The following is a 23,183-nucleotide window of genomic DNA, read 5'->3' as shown; positions in this document are numbered from 1 at the left end:
ATTCTTCACGCTGCAAACCGACTCTTGGAGATGAAAGGTAATCAAAATACTATTTTTATGCTTCTAATTGACTTCTCTAATTCTTTTAATATGGTTGATCGAACCACGTTAATTCAGGAAGTTATACTTAGATGTCTTAGCATCTCCAGATGGGTGGAATTTTGTTATACTTCACCATCAAGACTCTACTATAATGAGGTTGTTCTTTCATCTGCGTGTGGGGTACAACAAGGGGATCTGTTGGGTCCTCTATTATTTTACTTGGTTCTTCACCCTCTAGTGAACATGATTTCAAGTCAGTCCAAACTGGATTTCCATGCATGGTATCTTGATGATGGGACTATAGCTGGTGATAGCATGGAAGTAGCTAAAGCGCTCTCGATAATTCAGGCTGAAGGCAGTAGCCGTGAGTTACATCTTAATGTTCGCAAGACTGAGTTATTTTGGCCCTATGTTGATCCTAGAAGTCAAGATGATGAAGTCTTTACGACCTACTCGTGGTATAAAGTTGTTGGGAGGGCCGGTGAGTTGTAGTATGCAGTTTAATAGTGCTCTTGTGAAGCATAAAATTGATAAAACTTTACAACTCATGGAGTATGTTAAGAAATTACATAACCCACATAATGAGTTATTACTATTACGAAATTGTGCAGGCGTTTCGAAGCTTTATTTCAATCTGAGAACTACCCAACCTGATGCTCTTCAACAAATTATTTCTTATTATGCGACATATTATTACAGGAGATGGTGCAGGGTTTGGGTTCCTTCAACAACGTATTGCTACTCTGCCAATGAAGGATGGGGGTTTGGGTGTTCACACGATGGAAGATACAAGCAAATATTGTTTTCTTGCTTCTTGTTGTCAAAAGAGAAATATGCAGGAGGTCATCCTTAATCTTCCACCGGAATCTGCGCCAAGCCTTAGATTTCAGTGTGCCTTGTCACAGTTCATGCAGGTATGTGGGTTGTCTTTTTTCGATATCAAAACTATTGCCACTCGTCCTATGAAATCTTTGGCAATGCAGTATTTTGAGGTTGTTAAGAAAGATATGCCTACCAAATTTTTTATGTCAGAACGTGATACCATACTTTGGCAAAGCAATAGGATTGACCACGCTCAGGATTACCTCAAAGCTATACCAATATGTGGGCTTAATTAGACACTTGGACCTCGTCAGTTCAGGGCAGTTGTTAGTTACAGACTTGGTATACCTATTTTTGACACTATTGATGTTTGTGCTTGTTGTAAGAGGAACATGGATGTTTATGGCGATCATGCACTTCATTGCGCAAGTGAGGTGGGCATAAAGTTTAGGCATGACTTTTTTAGGAATGTTGTTTCGGATATCTTTTACAAGACCGGAGTTGAAGCCAGAAAGGAGGTCAATCTTGGACTCTTATTGGATGATGCAAAGGTTTTAAAGCCCGCTGACATTCTTGTATACAATTGGGTTAATGGGAAAGATTTTTTTTTTTGATGTTACGGGTGTTTCACCCTTTTCCGGTATTAGTGGACCGGATTTTGTTCCGGGTGTCGCCATTTCTAATGATATTTCATGCAAGCGGGTAAAATATTTGGATAAGGTGTCGGCTCATGGGTATGGTTTTGGCGTCCTTGCTTTCTCCAGTTTAGGCGAACTTAGTGAAGACATGGTGATTATCTTAAAGAGGTTGAGAAATTGTATAGCTAATTACGACCTCAATTACAAAATAGGTAATTCTTTTTTTTATACATTAGGTATTTCAATTCAAAAAGGTGTAGGGGCTCAACTTGTTGCTAGGTTGCCTTCTATCGAGATTGTATCTTGTATTTGATTCTTTTGTTAATAAAAGCCTTTGCGGCGCCTTTTTTTAATAATAAAAAAAAATATATAAATATAAATATTCTATTAAAAAACAAGCTATCGTAATAAAGAAAGCAATAAAAAATAAACAATAAAATAAGATTCCCCCATGTAATTCAGTTTAACTTAATAAAATGCATGATTAAAAAAATAAAATAGAAAATAAAACTAAAAAGTGATTTTTAAAATGAATAAAATGAAAAATAGCTGATTATTAGGCGATCAGCATATATCAATGGTGTAGTTTAAGGAAATAATACAGAGTCATATCCGATGCACACCTGAATAAGTTAACATCTGATATAGCACTTCGGGACTAGTAGGTTTAGGAACTACGCGTAGTTACAACTTAAAATGTCTGGTAGTTGAGTTCATGCCGAACAATCAATATTTGAATACAACCCCAGACTAGTCCTTGTAACAGCATTACACACTAATAGTTAAAGTTAGAACTCCATTATCGGGGCTTAAAAGGGGTGGGACTTTGGGGGCTTGAAAGACTATGTGGAGACTAAGTGGTATAGGGAGAGATCAGATTTATGTAAAAGTTCAAAAACACCCTCAGTCATTTTTACTTGTAACACTTCTACCCTTCCATTAACTGATTCATCAAAAAAAAAAACTGAAAATCATTAAATGAAAAAAAACTAAAAATCAAAATCATTAAAAGAAAAAAAAACGTCCCACCACCTCTCTCTTTTCCTTCCTTTTCATCTTCCCTTACTCCCCCCTTTCTCTTTTCCTTCTTCTTCATCTATCATTCTTCGTTTGAAACGATTAATCGTTGATTCAAAAAAAAATCGTCGTCGATTAAACTCATTGTATAAAATCATGAAAGAAAAGAAAAAATTAGTTCATTCTTCGTCGAATCAACCTCCTCTTGAAGCAGAGAAACCAACTTCAACAAATGAAGTAGGAAGTGAAGATGAAGAGGAATTGAATGAAGGAGATGCACCATCCTTCCAGACACCTGAGATGACAGCAATAAGGTATGAATCGAAATACCCACTCTTTAGTTAAGCTTTTTATCGATCTTTCATTAAGTTTCGAAGATTTTAGGTCTGAAAAAACAGTTTCAGAAACTGTTTACGACAGGGAGTTCTTTGTTTCCCAGCCGTAAATAAGTATCACGGTTAGGATATGTTTGTTTCCCAGCCTTTTATACGTATCACAGTTGGGAGATCTAAGAACTCCCAGCCGTTTATATTCTCACGGTTGGGAAATCTAAGACCGCCCAGCCGTAATTTAGTCGATGAGTACGAGATAGAATAATCCCATCCGCAACAACTTAATCACAGCGGGGACTTTCCTAGCCGTATATATCTCTGTGTTCGAATTCATGTTTCAGCAGTAGTGGTTACGTCTAGGTTTTCCTATTCTTAATATGAGTAAACAATGAGAAAAGAAAACTTCCCAGCCGTTATTGTTTTTACGGCTTGGTCGATAAATCAAAATCCCATCCGTTATTTCTGTTGCGGCTGGGACTTTTCACTTTTCCTAGACGTTTTTTGATTACGTCTTGGTCGTTTGATAATTAACCCATCCGTACTGTATTTTCGTCTGGAAATTCGCATACATCCTAGCCGTTTTTATGTTGTCGGCTGGGTTTTGTCAAGATTTCCCAGCCGTTGTGACTTATCTTCTTTTGCATTCTTGTCTGGTTTGTCTTTGAGAAGAAATGAAAAGAGGAAGAGGAAGAAAAGATGAATAGAAGTAACACCTTCTAGTGAGCACACTCCACAACCTCGTCACGGAAAATGATAGCAAAAGGAATAAGTCATAAAACTATGTTTTAACCTAAACCTGCAAGTATACAGGATCTAAAGTAGTGAGTGAGCAAATAAGGGGAAGTCCACAGGGACAAGGAGGGAGCTGGTGTTGTTTTCTAAATCTTTCTACTGATTTCTAAGTTTCCTAACTATTTCTAGTGACAGTGAATAAAAGCACTAGGGCATTTGAATCCACCTAATAATCCTAAGCTAAGGCAATACCTATTCAACTTATGTTCTTGTTCCTTTCCAGGGAAGGATAAAATGGATAATATGCCAACCATTCTCACTAACTCACCCCTAGCATAAATTGTCTTCTTACAGTACAGCCTATCACAGGTTCATTTGATCAATTTAGCTAACTATCATCCCTAACAGGATAAAATGGATAATAATTCTAGCTATGTTATCTAATTCACTCCTAGCATGAACTGTCTTCTCACAATACAACTCATCACAAGTGCATTTGAATGCTTTAGCTAGTAATCATCCTACAACAGTGAACATCATAAGAACATTAAATTGAACAGAAATTTTCTCAACATATGACTAAGGGTTTCATCTACACCCTAGCAAGAGTAATTTGAACATACTAGACATGGTGAACAAATACAATTGAAATTACTGAACTTGAAATTAAACAAGAAGTAACAGTAGAGAGCACTGGCTAGTCCAGGCCTCTAAGGTGGTGCTCTGTCTAATCCAGGCATATCTTCAACACAACACCCACAACCCATATTTATACCCAAATTAATCAATTAGGGTTTACAGAGAAAATACCCAAATCCCCAAATTACACAGTTGAAATTAGGGTTCGACTTTACCTAATTTTGACGTGACAAATCACTCAAGAAGGTCGAAACATTTCTTATCTTCTTCTCCTGGTCCATTCCCATGCCTCAATTGATCTTCTAGCTCGACCTAATTCATTGATTTTCTCATCTAGGGTTTCAGAGAGAAAAGAGGGGAATCGATGAATTAGGTGGGTAGAGTGGTAGGGAAATGATGGGAAAGGAGATGGAGCTAGAAGTGTATATTTGGTGAATATCTTCCACAAGCATTGTGGAGATCTTGAAATCTTATTTATACTGATAATGAAAACTAGATAAGTCACAGACTCTAACTGAATACAAAGACTGAAAACAAATTCAAAATATCAATGACTCAGCTGACCGTAAATATTGCCATCATGGCGTTTGGTGGCAGTTGGTGGCGTCAGGAAATGGTGAAGGTGGCTGTGGCAGTGGCAGGGCGTGGTGGTGATGGATTTGCAGACGGAGGTGAGGGAGGAGAGATCGATGGAAAAGAGAAGGGGGTTGTTTGTTTTGGGTATAGATATTTAGTGCTCGGGTGTTGGGCGGTTGCAACAAATTGGTTTAACAGCGAGGATGAGCCGTGGTATGTGGAGATGATGGATCGATCTAACGACGATATAGAAGGAAGCGAGGAGCGACCGTTGGATGCGGAAGTACAACGAAACTGACGGCTTAAGATGGAGTTAGGTGCTATAGTTTTTGACAGGAGCTTCAGATTTTGATGCACTGTGATGAAGCCACCGTAGGATGCTGAGATGATCCAATCTGACGGCTGAAGATGAAGGCGGGCATGGTATATTGGAAATGGGTTTGGGTGAGGGTTTTGGGCCTTGGGTATGCCAAACCCATATCTTCTTTAAGAACAATTCTTCCTCTTCAAGCCCAGTCCTAGCCTTTTGGTCTTGCGCACAACATTCTTCGCGGCTTCCTTGCGTAATTCCTCCCGACTTTTCACTACTTTTCTGCTCTTTTCGCTCCGCAATTCATCCAAACATTATTTACAACCTAAAAATGCAAAATTAATTAATAAAAATATTTATTCTTGAAAACAATGAAAATACAGAATTTGGGATAAAATGTAGAATTAATGCACAAAAGATGAGTTAAATGCCAAGAAAAATATATAGAAATATGCACTTTTTAGCACTCATCAAATACCCCCAAACCTGAATTTTACTTGTCCTCAAGTAAAACAAAACTAAGGAAATCCTACCTATACCACTGTCGCTGGTCTCTCGAATGCATTTAGCTTATGCACTAAGCCTTTTAAACCACTAAGTGTCCCTAGTGGACGAGTTGAAGTCTCGTGAAGGTTTGCTTAGAACGTACCTACAAATTTCTAGGACAAAATATAAGCTCAGATTCCATGAAATGTGACATGTGCAAGACAGTAGAAGCTCACAGCAAAATGGAGATGTCAATCTAGCTATCAAAGGCACAATCCTAGCACTGATAACAACTAAAGACACGTGATAAGAGTGTAAAGTGTATCTACACATGTTTCTAGAATGACCTGAAGTTATGACTACTAATCACCAAGAGATAGGTTTTAGGCTAAGAACCGAATTCTAAGCCAAGCTAGCTGTCCGGCTTTACGAGAATTGTGAATGTTCACCCAATGGGTTGGTGATATTTCAGTTTACCCGCGTTATACATCGATGGATGCACCCTCCTTGCTTATTACAAGACTATTTACAACAAAAAGATGACTCTTTATATGACTCTTATTTACATTGATTACTCTCTTTTATTTTTGGAACAAGAGAGAACTATCGTCTTTAACATGACAAAACATGGAATAAATAAATACTTGATATTTTTTTATTTTTTTTGAAGAAATAACTTTGATCTTTACAACATAGTGACACTTTTGATACATGAACAAAAAGAAAAACATAATTACATGACTCTTAGCAAGAGGTGGCCCTTATCGAATGCATCCGGTCAAATTCTATGGTTGCTTTTCTTAACGTATCCTCCAACTTCTATCCCAACCAACCAAAGAACAAGCTAGTCAAGTCTCATTCAGTATTCTAAAGTGATTGGCAATCTAACTTCCTATCAAACACCTTGAAGATCGAGGCTATACATGTATTGGTAAATTGTGCGTGTGCAAGTTTCTTATCACATGTGAATTGTGCTAGAATCAGGGTGCCTAAATATCTAGACTAAGAATCCCTATGTTTACATACATGCACAAGAGTCAACATTTCAAGGTAGATGAGCTCCATTTTTATGTTTTTTATCATTTTCTATTTTTTTTATTTTCATTTTTCATTTTTTTTTTCAATTTTTTCAAAAAGAAGGAGTTCTGTTTTCAATTATAACATGTGATCGTGGTATCTATACCATACCCCCAAACCTAAACTAAACATTGTCCTCAATGTTTCAAAATATGAAAAGAATTATAACATACGAAGAGGATTATGCTGAGTAGAGAAAAGGGAAAGAGAATACCCGATTTGACGGCGAAAGCAAAATTAGAACTCCGTTATTCAAGGCAAAAATGCAACATATTTCAGTTAAGAGTCACATTGGATTAGCAAAATATGTACAAAAGAAACAAAAGATTTAACTAAGAAACTATCTACTAGATTCTATACAAGAAAATTTGGTTTTTAATGGGATTGGACTTTTTGGGAAAAATTTGGTTTTGTCGGGAGAAAGGCCCAGCTGACAACTTATAGTTTGAGTACGAGGCCCAACTGTTCAGTAAACCAAGCCCAGAAGTTAAGTTTCAGTTGGGTTTTGGGCTAGCTGTTTAGCCAAAAGACTAAGCCCAACTGGGCTTTGAAAACGTTTTACAAATTTTTGTTTTGGGTCAAGCCCACAGTTCAGAAATTCAAATTTCAGGGTTGAAACCCAAAGTTCAGAAACAAAATAAGCCCACAGTTCAGCTTAAATACAGGCCCACAGTTTAGTTAAACTACAAGCCCATCATTCAGTCTTAAAATCACAAGCCCAAAAATTGGGTTTACTGATGGGTTTAGGCTTACTAGTTAGCACAGCCCAGCTGCTCAGTAATTGCAGTTGCACAGCCCAGTTGGGCTTGGTTCACAGCAACAACAACTTCATCAAGAGCACCAGAGGCTCATCAGCAACAGCAACAAGAAGAAGAAGCAGCAGCAGTAGGAGGTAGCAACACAGCAGCATCAGCAACACAGAAAACAGCAGAAGCACCAACTACAACAGCATCACAAACTCAGCTTAGCACCTCAGCATCAACACAGCAGACAGGCAGCAGCAACACCAACTACCTGATACTCATTGTGTGTGATCAGTACACAGAAAAGGCAGGGAAAAATGGAAAACTGCATAAAGCAGTGCAGTTTGCAGCTGTAGATGCATGGTTTATGAGGCTACAGGTGCTAGGCTACAGGTGTAATGAGCAAAGCCGCAGGGCAATGCTACAGATGCAGCAAGGCTGCAGAGCAAGGATGCAGGAATGCAAATTATGATGGCAGACACAGATGCAAATGCAAGATGAATGCAGAACTAAGTTACAACTAAAATGCAGATGATGCAGGTATGCAGATGCAGGAATGCAAGTTATGATGTAGTGTGTGCAAGTGCAGGAGATGCAGAACTACAGTTACATGCTAAAGTTACAGCTAAGTTACAGGTAAAGACAGTTACACTAATATAGCTAAGTTAAGTTACAGCTAAAACAGTTACACTAAGCTACAAACAGTTATACTAAACTAAACTAAATTACAGCTAAATTTGAAAACAGAAAAGCAAGAACACAATTTTTTTTTTTCTTTCAACTACACAGCATCAGTCCCCGGCAGCGGCGCCAAAAACTTGATAGCAAAAGGAATAAGTCCTAAAACTATGTTTTAACCTAGACCTGCAAGTATACAGGATCTAAAGTAGTGAGTGAGCAAATAAGGGGAAGTCCACAGGGACAAGGAGGGAGCTGGTGTTGTTTTCTAAATCTTTCTACTGATTTCTAAGTTTCCTAACTATTTCTAGTGACAGTGAATAAAAGCAGTAGGGCATTTGAATCCACCTAATAATGCTAAGCTAAGGCAATACCTATTCAACTTATGTTCTTGTTCCTTTCCAGGGAAGGATAAAATGGATAATATGTCAACCATTCTCACTAACTCACCCCAAGCATAAACTGTCTTCTTACAGTACAACCTATCAATTTAGCTAACTATCATCCCTAACAGGATAAAATGGATAATAATTCTAGCTATGTTATCTAATTCACTCCTAGCATGAACTGTCTTCTCACAGTACAACTCATCAAAAGTGCATTTGAATGCTTTAGCTAGTAATCATCCTACAACAGTGAACATCATAAGAACATTAAATTGAACAGAAATTTTCTCAACATATGACTAAGGGTTTCATCTACACCCTAGCAAGAGTAATTAGAACATACTAGACATGGTGAACAAATACAATTGAAATTACTGAACTTGAAATTAAACAAGAAGTAACAGTAGAGAGCACTGGCTAGTCCAGGCCTCTAAGGTGGTGCTCTGTCTAATCCAGGCATATCTTCAACACAACACCCACAACCCATATTTATACCCAAATTAATCAATTAGGGTTTACAGAGAAAATACCCAAATCCCCAAATTACACAGTTGAAATTAGGGTTCGACTTTACCTAATTTTGACGTGACAAATCACTCAAGAAGGTCGAAACATTTCTTATCTTCTTCTCCTGGTCCATTCCCATGCCTCAATTGATCTTCTAGCTCGACCTAATTCATTGATTTTCTCATCTAGGGTTTCAGAGAGAAAAGAGGGGAATCGATGAATTAGGTGGGTAGAGTGGTAGGGAAATGATGGGAAAGGAGATGGAGCTAGAAGTGTATATTTGGTGAATATCTTCCACAAGCATTGTGGAGATCTTGAAATCTTATTTATACTGATAATGAAAACTAGATAAGTCACAGACTCTAACTGAATACAAAGACTGAAAACAAATTCAAAATATCAATGACTCAGCTGACCGTAAATATTGCCATATGACTCTCAATGTGTACTCAATCAACTGACTAAGTTACACAGCTGCATTCTTATCTCTAACACCCTCCCTCAAGTTGAACCGGAGTTGACGGACGTTCAACTTGTCTCAGAGAAGTTGGAACCTTGGAGATGATAGGCCTTTGGTAAAGATATCCGCCAGCTGATATTTGCTGCTGATAAACTTCACATTCAATTGTCTGCGTGCAACTCTTTCCCTCACAAAGTGATAGTCTATTTCTATGTGCTTTGTGCGAGCATGGAATATGGGATTAGCAGTGAGATACGTTTCCCCTAGATTGTCACACCATAGAGTTGGAGATGCACACTGAATTCCTAGCTCTTGCAGTAATGACTGAATCTATATAAGCTCAGAGGTTGCAATGGCCACACCCCGATACTCAGCTTCTGTGCTTGATTTGGAGACCGTTTTTTGTTTTCTTGCACTCCACGAGATGAGATTACCCCCAAAGAATATACAGTAACCACTTGTGGATCACCGATCATCTAGACTACCTGCCCAGTCTAAATCAGAATAAGCAGACAGAGTATAATCTTGACTAGGTTTAATGAAGACACCATAGTCTAATGTATGCTTCAAATATCGCAGAATACGTTTAACAAGCTCCCAGTGTTCAACATAAGGTTCATGCATAAACTGACAGGCTTTGTTTACTGCCACAGATATATCTGGCCGAGTGATATGCAAGTACTGAAGAGCTCCAACAACACTCCTATACAGAGTGGAATCCTCAAACTTTGTAGAACCCACCTTGTGTAGCTTTGCATTAGCCGCAATTGGTGTGCAAACTGGCTTGATGCCATCCAGTTTAGTACGTCTTAACAAATCTGAGATATATTTTCTTTGAGAGAGCACTAGAGACTGTCCTTGTTGTAAAACCTCAACCCCCAAGAAGTAAGACAATATCCCCATATCTTTGATTGCAAACTCATTACCCACATCTTGAATTAAGTTAGCAACCATGTTTGAGTCAGAACCTGTGACAATGATGTCGTCTACATAAACCAGTACATAAACTATTGAGTTACCTCTATGTTGAACAAATAATGAAGAATCTGCAATTGAGGCTTTGAATCCTAGTCTTAAGAGATGATTGCTGAGGCGGGAGAACCAAGATCTAGGAGCTTGTTTAAGGCCATATAGCGATTTGTGCAACTTGCAAACATGATTTGGATAGTTAGGGTCTATATATCCAGCAGGTTGCTTCATGTAGACCTCCTCCTCTAAGACCCCATGGAGAAATGCATTCTCCACATCTAGATGACGAAGAGACCATCCTCTCATAACTGCAAGGGTCAGAACCAGCCTTATTGTACATGGCTTAATAACAGGCGAAAAGGTTTCTTCATAATCTATACCTTGTTGCTGGGTAAAACCCTTTGCTACCAAACAAGCCTTGTAACGTTGTATTGTGCCATCTGGATTTCTTTTAATTCGAAAAACCCATTTAGATCCAACAATATTCATCCCTTCTTTGCACTCAACTAAGGTGTATGTTCCATTTTGAATTAAAGCATTTATCTGCACGTCCATTGCATCACGCCATTCTGGTATTTGACAAGCCTTAGAGTAACAGGTAGGCTCCATGAAGTCTTGATCAAGAAGTAGGTGTTTGGTCGCAGTTAGACAGAGTTTCTGTATTGGCTTTGAAATCCCGGCTTTGGCTCTCGTGATCATTGTATGTACAGGAGCATCTACAACTTCAGCTGACACATTGTCATTCTGGATTTGGGAGACCTGTGGTGAAGGTAACACAGGTGATGTTGCAGGAGGCTGCTGAGGGGTGACATCCCTTAGTACTGCTGTTGTGATCGGCTGGACAATAGTCGGATGTACATTATGATGAGGTTGCATTGTCACTGATTGATTGTGAGGGAATATAGAAGACCCAAAAATATCAGTACTGGTTGCATGAGTGTCAGACCTTACCTCGGGAGTACGCTCCAGGGAAGAAGAGAATGGGAATATGTTTTCTTCAAAGCGAACATGCCGTGATATATATTGTCGGTTGGTTGGTAGATGAAGACAAATGTAACCCTTATGAGCTGAACTATATCCTAGGAATATGCAGGGGAGAGACCTAGGCTCTAGTTTGTTGGCATTATATGGTCGTAAGCATGGATATGCTAAGAAACCAAAAACACGAAGAAATTGGTAGTCTGGTTGTTTTCCAAAGAGCAACTCAAGTGGTGTTTTGCTACCAGACGACTTGTTTGGTGTCCTGTTAATGAGATAGCATGCTGTGGTAAAAGCCTCTGGCCAAAAATATTCTGGAATATGTGCTTGATATAATAGAGCTAGACCACTCTCTGTGATATATTTGATTCTTCTTTCTGCTAATCCATTTTGAGCTGATGTATGAGGGCAGGAGAAACGATGTTGTATGCCCGAGTTGCTTAGGTATGTAGTTAGTTTCTTGTATTCCAAAGCGTTATCTGATTGAAAGATTTTTATTTTGTGGCCTGTAAGGTTTTCTATTTGTTTTTGAAACTGAGAGAAGATATTGAAAACAACAGATCTTCGAACCAAAGGATAAATCCATGTATAATGAGAATAAGCATCCATGAATATTAGAAAATAACGAAATCCATTACGAGATGTTTTTGGTGAAACCCAAATGTCAGACACAATAAGACTTAAAGGAGTATCATAAGTGGTAGTACTAGGAGTAAAAGGAAGGCGCCTACTATTGCTAATATGACAAGAGTGACAGAAGCCAAAACTTTTATTTTGAACTGGAAGGGAAATTTTTTTGACAATACTAGAAACTGTGCTCAGCACTGGATGCCCGAGCCGCTGGTGCCATATTGGAATGCTTGCAGAAAGAAAGGTTGAAGGTGATTGCACGCCACCATCACTATCCAGCACATATAGCCCATTCTCATTCCTTCCTGTTAGCAGCGTTGCCCCCGTGATTTTGTCCTTCACAACAAACAAATTAGTGTGAAACACAAAATATACATTGTTATCCTTGCAAAACTGATGTACAGATAGCAGATTCTTTTTGATCTGAGGCACATGATAAACATTATTTAAAGCAAAATTTCGATATTTAGAATTGAACTCAGTGTTACCAATGTGTGCTATTTGTAGAGCATTGCCATTACCAACTCTCACTTGATCAGGTCCATCATATTCATGTGGGATACACAAATTCTGAGCATCAGCAGTCATATGATTTGTCGCACCCGTATCTGTGACCCACTGAGTATTAGTTGCGTCAGGAAAGGCAACATATGCCTCTGCAGGCCTTTGGCGATTGTCATTGCTCCTATCATAACGAAACCAACAACGATATGCAGTGTGGTTTCTTTTCTTGCATATCTTACAGTATACATCCCATTGAGGAGAACCACGTTGTTGGTTAGGTGGACGACGATTGTTATTGTTTGGAGGTGAATTTCGTCTGGGCTGATTGTTGTTCATCCTTGGTTGACTTCTGCTGGAAGATGCTGTACTTGCAGTTACAAGATTTTCCATGGGTTGGGATTCCTGAGACAGTTGATTCTCCTGACGCATCTCATAGGTAAGAAGATGAGACTTAAAAGTCTGGATATCCATATTATCAGCAGTACCTAACACAGTAACTATTGGATCATAAGACTGATTCAATCCATTACAGATGGATTGCTTCATTTCATTAGCAGGAACTGTGTAACCAGTTGCTGCAAGTTCATCAAACAAATGTTTAGCTTCATTTAAATAAGCTTTCAAAGACTTGTTACCTTTGGACAAGTTATGCATTTTCTTCTTGAGATTCATCTGGTGAGCAAACGTCTTAGGCGCAAACTCAGCTTCCAGTGTATCCCATATTGCTTTCGAAGTATCTAGCTTTGCAACAACGCTGAGAACTTCTGGTGTAAGGGTTGAGTTTAACCAACCAATGATTAACGCATCTTGTGCTTCATATGCAGTGAAGGCAGGGTTGATTTCATCACTGTCCGGGAGAGTGCGTTCTGGGATTTCTTTTGATCCATCAATGAATCCAGTTAGACCATGACCCTTTAAGATGGGTTTGAACTGAGCTTTCCATAGTATGTGGTTTGTTTAAGTGTGCTTCAAAGTGACAAGATGATGTATTTGAACTTGTCTAAGAGCGTTTGTTGTATCTGCCATAGCTGTTTCTGTGACAGTTGTGTCTGTTTTTCACTCTTTTTTTTTTGTTTTTGGGATATTTGCGGAAGGTGAACTTGGATCTTAGAGCCTGATACCAAGCTAGAAGTGTATATTTGGTGAATATCTTCCACAAGCATTGTGGAGATCTTGAAATCTTATTTATACTGATAATGAAAACTAGATAAGTCACAGACTCTAACTGAATACAAAGACTGAAAAAAAATTCAAAATATCAATGACTCAGCTGACCGTAAATATTGCCAAATGACTCTCAATGTGTACTCAATCAACTTACTAAGTTACACAGCTGCATTCTTATCTCTAACAAATAGGTCATGGCGTTTGGTGGCAGTTGGTGGCATCAGGAAATGGTGATGGTGGCTGTGGCAGTGGCAGGGCGTGGTGGTGATGGAGTTGCAGACGGAGGTGAGGGAGGAGAGATCGATGGAAAAGAGAAGGGGGTTGTTTGGTTTGGGTATAGATATTTAGTGCTCGGGTGTTGGGCGGTTGCAGCAAATTGGATGAACAGCGAGGATGAGCCGTGGTATGTGGAGATGATGGATCGATCTAACGACGAGATAGAAGGAAGCGAGGAGCGACCGTTGGATGCGGAAGTACAACGAAACTGACGGCTCAAGATGAAGTTAGGTGCTATAGTGTTTGACAGGAGCTTCAGATTTTGATGCACTATGATGAAGCCACCGTAGGATGCTGAGATGATCCAATCTGACGGCTGAAGATGAAGGCGGGCATGGAAATTGGAAATGGGTTTGGGTAAGGGTTTTGGGCCTTGGGTATGCCAAACCCATATCTTCTTTAAGAACAATTCTTCCTCTTCAAGCCCAGTTCTAGCCTTTTGGTCTTGCGCACAACATTCTTCGCGGCTTCCTTGCGTAATTCCTCCCGACTTTTCACTACTTTTCTGCTCTTTTCGCTCCGCAATTCATCCAAACTTTATTTACAACCTAAAAATGCAAAATTAATTAATAAAAATATTTATTCTTGAAAACAATGAAAATACAGAATATGGGATAAAATGTAGAATTAATGCACAAAAGATGAGTTAAATGCCAAGAAAAATATATAGAAATATGCACTTTTTAGCACTCATCAGAAAACCATTGGGTGCAAACGCAAGGAATACAAGTGAAGTTGGAGTTAGTGGAGTAAGTGAATTTGTGCTTGTTGTTAGTGGAGGAAATGAAGGTGGAGTTTTAGGAGGAAATGATGGTCTTGTTGTTACTGGAGGAAATGAAGGTGAAGTTGCTGTAGGAAATTAAGGTGAAGTTGTTTTTGGAAATCAAGGTGTAGATGTTGTTGTTGTAGGAAATCAAGGTGTAGATACTATTGTTGTAGGAAATGAAGGTGGATTTGTTGTTACTGAAGTTGCCACTTCTAGTGTTGCTCTTGATCAAGGTGTAGTTGTTACTGAAGTTGGTAGTTCTAGTGGTGCTGCTCTTGATAAAGGTAAAGCAGTGGTTGAGGAGGACAAGAAGGATGGAAAGAAGAAGTATCCACCAAAAGATAATGCAAGAGACATCATTGATGCTATGGAGTTTTTACCTAAAAAGAAGAATGGGAGACCTTGGGGTTTGCCAAAAGATCGTTCCGTCTTGATTGGTTACGAGTCATCATGGGATGCTAGAGTCTGTGCCGCAAAGGTAATAAATCAAACTTAATATATGTTATTTTCATTTTATTATGGATATTCAATCATAACAACCAAAATTTTATATTATTTGTAGTTTCCGATAAAGCGGTTCCTAAACTAAAGCACCAATAACCAAGGTTTTGGCCGTTGGAGGGTGAGCATCCAGAGCATCCAGATGTGGTAGCTTTGGTAAAAGATTCGGAGTTATGGTCCAGAATCGAGGCGCTGCAGAATTCGTATGATGTTATGACAGTTTGTAATTTTAGAGAAAGATTCTGGCCCGAAACCATGACTTTCCAACTCCCATTCGGCGAGATGACTATGACTCCGGATGATGCAAAGGAAATCACCGGTCTTGCTTTGGAAGGAAAGGCTGTGTATGAGGGTTTCAACAATACTCTACCTTATGATGAGCTTTATGTCTTGGCTAACCACTGTCTTGGATGGAGCAAAGATCAAGCGGAAGAAGAGTTTGAGATTGGTTATGGAGTTCCGCCCAGAGCTAAAACGGGATTTAAACAACCGGGTGAACGTCGTGAAACAGTTAATATGTCAAGGAAGATTAATCTGGTTTGTCTGAGGGAGCAGTTTGAGGATTCTGACCGTAAGACCAAGAATGGAGAGATCGTGATGGACGAGGAAAGAGATAGACATACGGCTATAGCTTACTTGTTGCACGCTCTTGGGACCGTCTTTTTTCCCGATTTCTCAGGAAATAAGGTAAATGCTTGTTATTTTCAGTGGTTGAAGACTCTCAGTCTCGATCCAGAAACAAACGAGGTTCCTAGGTACTTGTGGGGAACCACCCTCCTTGCTAGTGTGATGGAGAATCTTTGCAAAGCTTCTAGGTGGAACATAACACAAATTACGGGATGTGTTGCTTTTATACAGGTATATTTTTGTGTTAATACAACAAATGTTGGTTTATTTTACTTTTATATATATTGGTTTGTATGTATAATTGATTAATTTTTGTTCCGTATTCATGGGTTTACGACCATTTCAAATCCTTGAGGCCTACTCGGGATAAAAAATGGCCTCTAGAGAAACCTACAGGAGGAAGATACCCCTTTAACGGGACCCAACACAAGGATAAAGAGAATGAAATGGTCGAAATGAAGAGAAAATTGGATGCTTTGACAATTGATGATATGGTGTTTGATCCATATTTGGAACTTGATGAGGATGGAGATGAGGAAGTTGGTGATAGAGTATTTTCTAATATGGCGACCTATACGGGACCTTTGTTTCATTTAACCGGGTTCGTCATTTTGGATCCTCGTAGAAGGCTCCGCCAAATTGGTATTTTCCAGAAAATTGTACCTCAAGAATCTCGTTTTCCACTGAGCATAGCCAACTCCATGTTTAAGGAAAAAGATGTCAAATTGAACTATGCAACAACAATAGCTCCGTCGGTCGAAGATTGGAATGCTCATTCCCAACAAGAAAACCAAATGAGTAAAAGAGGGCTTGAAGCTACTCATGGGACTTCCGAAGCGGATGCTAATTACATGGGATGGTATCACGAGTGGGCTCATCCTTATGTGAAAAATTTGGATCCCGAGGCGCGGAAATATTTTAAGAAGGCGGCGAAAGAGAGTTCAAAATCAGCGGAAGAGATAAATCAACAAAATGAATGAGAGAATATGGTGGTACATATACTACTAATTATGTTTATAAATATATTTTTTATTAGCTATGAATAAGTGTATTTGATCACCCGTATGATTGATTCGGGAGAGAAGTTAACCGTCCCGGAACTAAGATTACTTCGGAATCGAGTTCAAGGCATAATATTTCCTGAGAAAGGAGGTTTATATCCTCAAGAAGATGACCGGTCAAGGAGAAATAAGAGGGCTAGGTCTCCTTATTCTAGCGACGACTTGGATACCCCCCCCCCCCCCCCCCCCCCCCCCCCCCGTGAGAAAGCTCCATCAAAGCAAGGAAGAGGCGGCAAAAAAAGAGGTCGTGCTGGAACAAGTGCTCAAGGTGGAAAAAATATAAGTCCGTGGTGGAACAAGTGCTGCTCGAGGTGGAGGTAAAAAGACTCCCACTCAAGCTGGTAAAGGAAAGGAGGTAAAAAGGCTAGAGTTGTAGAACCAGTTGTTGAACGGGACCAAGAGGACGATTTGAATGCGTTTTTGAAAAGTCTTATGGGGAGGAATCAAGTGAATGACAATCTACTCGCTTTTTAGTATTTTACTTCATGAATATTTTGTTATCTAAGCCTTTGACATTTTACTATTTTCGTTCTTTGGTTAAGGATTGAGATGGATGGATTTTTACAACTTTGCATTTATGAATTAACGTTAGTCTTTCAATGTGTTTAATATAAGAAAAATGAGGGAAAAAATAACATCATTTTTTTTCAGGCATTTTCGGTTAGGTCGTTGCTTCACAAAACCTAGCCGAAAATGCCTATAAATGTTGAAAAATAAACTTTCATAGCCGTAAAATTGAAAACGGTTAGAAACTGACGGCTGTAAAATGCACCACAGTTAGGAAACCCGTCCGTGGCCTGTTCACGTCTTGGTCGACTTAGATACTACCTAGCCGTTATGTGGGAAACGGTTCGGAAACCCATCTGTGACAGTTTACGGTTGGGACATTCCTAGCCGTATAGTACTCCGGTAAACCAAAAAAAAAAGGCTCCTAGAAACGGATACATATCCAAGCCGTAATTTCTAGCACGGACAGGAATCCCAGCCGTTTTTCTGGATAAAAGTAAAAAATCAGGAATACGGCCAGGAATCCAAACCGTAACTCTGATAGACCACCAACTCTGCAAGTCATACAGAATTACGGCTTGGTATGCCTAGCATTTCCCAGCCGTAATGCTCTATAATTTCACTTGTACCACTTCAAATCGGCTAGTATTTTGAATTTTAAAAAATATATCCGTTTGAAGACTAATCTATAAATGGTTCTAGTTGTTCAACCACCTATTTAAACTTGAAATAACTTGTTCTCCATATAACCATCCATTCCAAATCAAAATCACACCTACAAGCTCTAGTAAAACTCCTAATAACTCAATGCAATGTACTCAAAGGATAAACCCGACTTTAATTTGGATGAAGACTTATCTCTTTGTCAAATTTTTGTGCTATGCTATCCAAGGAAGGGAGAAGAACGAAGGAGTGGTGGTGTACCAAGTCAATCTTGTTGGAAGAAGATTTTTGAATTTTTTTGTAGTGAAACAGGTAACCCTAACAACCGCGATGGGATTGAATTGTATCTTCGATTCTCAAACATACGCAAAAAAGTGGAAGAATATATGACTTTACTTCGTATGTGCAAGCAACTTCGACTTAGAGGTGAGACTGATGAATAAGTCGTAGTTCAAGCTAACAAGGAATGGAGGAAATGGAAAGGTTATAATTTCAACTTCGAATCTCAAATGACCATCATCAAAGATTTCTTGATACATCTTTAGGGATGTTAATAAAACCAACTTTGTAATGGGGATATATTAAGCATGTAATGAGTTTTATTGTGGTCTAGTTAATGAAAGTATTAGTAATTTTCAATTGTATTAAGAATTCATGTTGAATCAAAAAATTTATCAACTTTCAAATCTAATTACGGCCGGGAATATTTTGTAAACCCAGCCGTTTTGCAGACTCAGGTTATTCAGGGAAGAATAACGGCCAGAAGTTCGTAAATTTCTGTCCGTTTTCTATAATCACGTCTGGGAGTTCCTGATTTCCCAACCGTTTTGTGTTGTTACGTCTCGGAATTTCTAATATCCCAACCGTTGTGTTGATTTTCGGCCGGGTCGACAAGTTTACCCAATCATTACTGTAGAAAATTCCAGATTTTTTTTTCTTCAGATTTTCGATGGATTTGAACTGATAAAATTGATGTTGGGAGTTGATTATAAGGTTATCTTGAGTTTTGTGATGAAGGGTTTCATCATCTGTCTTCAAAATTTGTTAAAAAAATTTCACCAAAATCACCATTTTTCCTTCTTCAGAACTCAAAACAATTAAGTTTAGATTTACAAAAAATTAATGTTTGGATCAGTCTAATCGATTCACTAAGACTGATTAGTTAGCTTAATCAATTTAATTAGCACTAATCAAATTAAGGGTAGATTAGACATTAGAGAAAAATATAGATAAGGGGTCATATAGGTTGTTATTTCATGACCCCAAAAAGCCTCCAAAGACCCACCCTTTTTAAGCCCCAATAATAGGATTCTAAATTTTACCAATAAGGTTTCTTTGTTATGTGCACACTCTTTAAGGGAGTGTCCACAAAATTGGACTCCAGCAAGGTTTGAAAAACAGGTCACAACTCACGTCACGATCACTGGGTGTGACCGTTTTAATGGGTTTTGACGGGTGTGAGCACGTTTCGGGAAAGAATCGCATTATTTAGGAAAAAACGCGTTTTTTATACGTTATTGTAAAATAACGGGCGTTATAACGGTTAAATAGAAAATGAAAAAGAATTATGCTTTGAAATTCCTATCTAACGGTTACAACGTGCGTGAAAACAGTTATAACGGGTCTAATAATGTTGTTATAACGTTTTCTATATATTATTATTTTATTCTTTTATTTTTAAAAAATTAGTTATAATTTTTTAATCTTTAATTTAAAATATAAAGAATTATAAGAAAATATTTTTATATTCTTTTTTATTAAAAAACGGTTATAACTGACGTGAGAACGGGAAAATGGTCTAATAAACTTGCGTTAAAATGTTATTTAGATGGAAAAACATAAAATCCAATTTTAGAAAAATGGTTATAACGTGTGTGAAAACGGAAAAACAGTCCTAAAGAACAGACGTTATTTCCTATTTATCGGTATTATATAGGCACAGGGTTCGAAGACCCTCACGGCCACGGTATATGAGTGTGACCGTTTTAACAGGTGTTTTTTTGGAAAAAACGGGTGTTTTTCAAACCTTGGACTCCACACACTTACATCACATGGTCACGTTTTTCCGTCCTCCCCAATACAGTTGAACTTTTATTTTCTTTCTCGGTCCTTCCCAATATAGTGGGGATATGTGCCATAAGACGGATAAATTTCCAGATGAGACAACCAAAATAAAGTAACTGACATGTCAAATCCGTTAGCTGTATGTATTAATCCCCTAACTGCACCTACTTAGTATCTACATTATCCGTCCATACTATACCAGCTGCATTCCCAAGTTTGTCAGGGTGATCAAGCCAACTACCCAGCGGTCCCAGCAGAAAAACAAAAACTGGGCATAAAAGAAAGCAAGAAAAACCCAAAAAAGATGGAGAGATGCTGAAAATTAAGAGAGCTTCAAGATACAGTTGTATTGGAAGTACTCATGGATTACTTCAGAAATACCTTCTACTTTGCTTTCTCAGCAATACTAGTGTTAATTCTCGGAGTATTATTCAGTCGTCGCCGTCAATTGTCAAATGATGATAAGGTGAAGCGGAAGAAGAGATACCATCCGGTTGCTGGTACTATGTTTAGTCAACTACTCAACTTCAATACACTCTGGGATTACATGACAGATCAGTGTTGCAGGTATAAAACTTACCGGTTACTCAGTCCTTTCCGTAGCGAGGTTTATACATCTGATCCTGCAAACGTTGAATACATACTCAAAACCAACTTTCAAAATTACGGCAAGGTAAAAATGAACAGACCAACTAATCAATTTTTTTCAATTCTCAGTCTATTTCTAGCTAAAACATGGATCCAAGAAAGATTAAAGATCAACTGTTTTTCGTTTATAAATACCTATTGCAGGGATCGTACAACTACAACAATTTGAAAGATCTTTTGGGCGACGGAATTTTCACTGTAGATGGCGATAAATGGCGTCATCAGAGAAAGACATCTAGCTATGAGTTCTCTACTGGAGTGTTGAGAAAATTCAGCAGTGTCGTCTTCCAAAAGAACGCAGCAAAACTTGCTCGCGTAGTATCAGAGGATGCAAACTCCAAACCGACAGTAGATATTTTCGTGAGTGAGAATTCAAAATTTGAAGTATGTCAATAAAAGTTGAGTTAAATCTAATTTCATTCCTTATCAGGATTTGTTTCTGAAAGCAACTTTAGATTCGACGTTCCAAGTCGGATTCGGCATTCAGCTAGATAGCATGTGCGGATCAAGTGATGAGGGAACATTGTTTGCCAATGCATTTGATGATTCAAGTGAAATGACGGCGTGGCGTTATGTTGATGCCTCATGGACGATCAAGAGGTTTCTAAATATCGGATCCGAAGCAAAACTAAAGAAAAATGTGAAAGTGATTGATGAGTTTGTCTACAAACTAATTCATACAAAGATTGATCTAATGTCCAATTCACCAAATGATGCTTCTGTGAGTTTTTATGTTTTTTAACTCAGTCAACTTTTAGTTTTCTACCTTTATTCACATGTTTCACTTTGGGGTGACAGATGAAGAAAGATGATATACTGTCAAGGTTTCTAGCATCGAACGTAACAGATCCGAAATATTTAAGGGACATAATTCTCAATTTCATAATTGCTGGCAGAGATACAACAGCTGCAACTCTTTCTTGGTTCCTTTACATGCTCTGCAAGCACCCACACATCCAAGTAACTGTTGCACAAGAAGTAAGGGAAGCCACTAGAGTAAAAGATAACCTGTCATTTGAAGAGTTTGCAGCATTAGTGACAGAAGAAGCCTTAGAAAAAATGCAGTACCTTCATGCAGCTATAACTGAGACTCTAAGGCTCCACCCTGCAGTTCCTATGGTAATCTTTGCTGCAATTTCATTCATAAAGCATAACAAGACCTGCTTTTGTAGTTACAAGTTCGATTCCAGCACTCATCTATCAGAATTTCATTGGTCTATGTTTGATGTGAATCACCAGCATAGAACTGTACAGAAGCTCCTCCTCTTTTTGATAGAATTTGCTAAAACTCTAGGAATTGTCTTCCTGGCTCTGCAGGATCCAAAGATTTGTTTTTCTGACGACACATTGCCTGACGGATTCGATGTCAAGAAAGGAGATATGGTAGCTTATGTACCATATGCAATGGGAAGGATGAAGTTTATATGGGGAGATGATGCAGAAGTATACCGCCCAGAAAGGTGGCTCAATAAGGATGGGGTTTTCCAAAATGAGAGTCCTTTTAAGTTCACAGCATTTCAGGTGCAACCCTTACCCTAAGTAACCACGTTACCCTGAAATGTAGATCAAAATGAGTCCTTTTGAAATCACATTACGCTAAGCAAGTGGTCATAACAGAGTTTGAACAGCAAACCTAAGATGCCCCACAAACCAAAACAACAATGAAAAGCTTCTAACGTCGATGCTTTTGTTTGTATTGCAGGCAGGGCCTCGTATTTGCTTGGGGAAAGAATTTGCTTATAGGCAGATGAAGATCTTTTCTGCAGTTTTGCTGCAATTCTTCACATTCAAGTTGGCTGATGAAACAAAAGTTGTAAACTATAGAACCATGATCAATCTTCATATCAAGGGTGGACTGCATCTTCATGCTTTTCTGAGAACTGGATAAAATGTCATCTAAAGTCCTAGACATAGACAACTTGAGATCTCATTATCAATCCGGGGCTTGTTTGAATTTTTCCGTTTAAAGTGCATTTGTAGAGCGAACCCAACTTCTATTTTAGCAAGAAAATAATCATCTCCTGAATAACTTTTTCTCAAACAAATTTTTTCTTAAGTGCATTATACTATTACCTTTCCATTCTACCAAAGAAACAGAAAAAAATAAATAAATAAAGCTCAAATCTGTGTTTTCATTTCTTCTGCTTTCAGATGCCACTCAGGCCAGGGAAGAGTACAAAAACATTTGGACAACAAAAAAAAAACTACCTTTTGGTAATTGTATTTCCAAAATTACAGAGAAGATGAACCAAGTAATTTGAGAATTATAGTCTCAATTAATCAAAACAGAAAATTGGTCAAATAGCTAAAAAACAATAATTTCTAGGTGAAAAAGACATGTAAAGTTTGATATTGTTTGAATGCCCAGGAATTAAAA

General features: G+C 38.4%; 1 protein-coding gene across 1 annotated transcript; it reads left to right on the top strand.

Annotated features, from left to right (window-relative positions):
* Window positions 1–20,364: 20,364 nt before the first annotated feature.
* LOC113301341 (cytochrome P450 704C1-like) lies at window positions 20,365–22,847 on the top strand. Its single transcript, XM_026550104.1, has 6 exons — window positions 20,365–20,831; window positions 20,951–21,166; window positions 21,237–21,527; window positions 21,605–21,925; window positions 22,124–22,327; window positions 22,509–22,847. The coding sequence occupies exons 1-6, from the start codon at window positions 20,520–20,522 to the stop codon at window positions 22,692–22,694; spliced, it is 1,530 nt and encodes a 509-aa protein (XP_026405889.1). The 5' UTR covers window positions 20,365–20,519; the 3' UTR covers window positions 22,695–22,847.
* The last annotated feature ends 336 nt before the right edge of the window (window positions 22,848–23,183 follow it).

Source organism: Papaver somniferum, chromosome 8 (assembly GCF_003573695.1).
Source record: "Papaver somniferum cultivar HN1 chromosome 8, ASM357369v1, whole genome shotgun sequence".
NCBI classification, from domain to species: Eukaryota; Viridiplantae; Streptophyta; class Magnoliopsida; order Ranunculales; family Papaveraceae; genus Papaver; species Papaver somniferum.
Note: the sequence above shows the minus strand (reverse complement) of the source record. Positions and strands in the feature narration are given on the sequence as shown.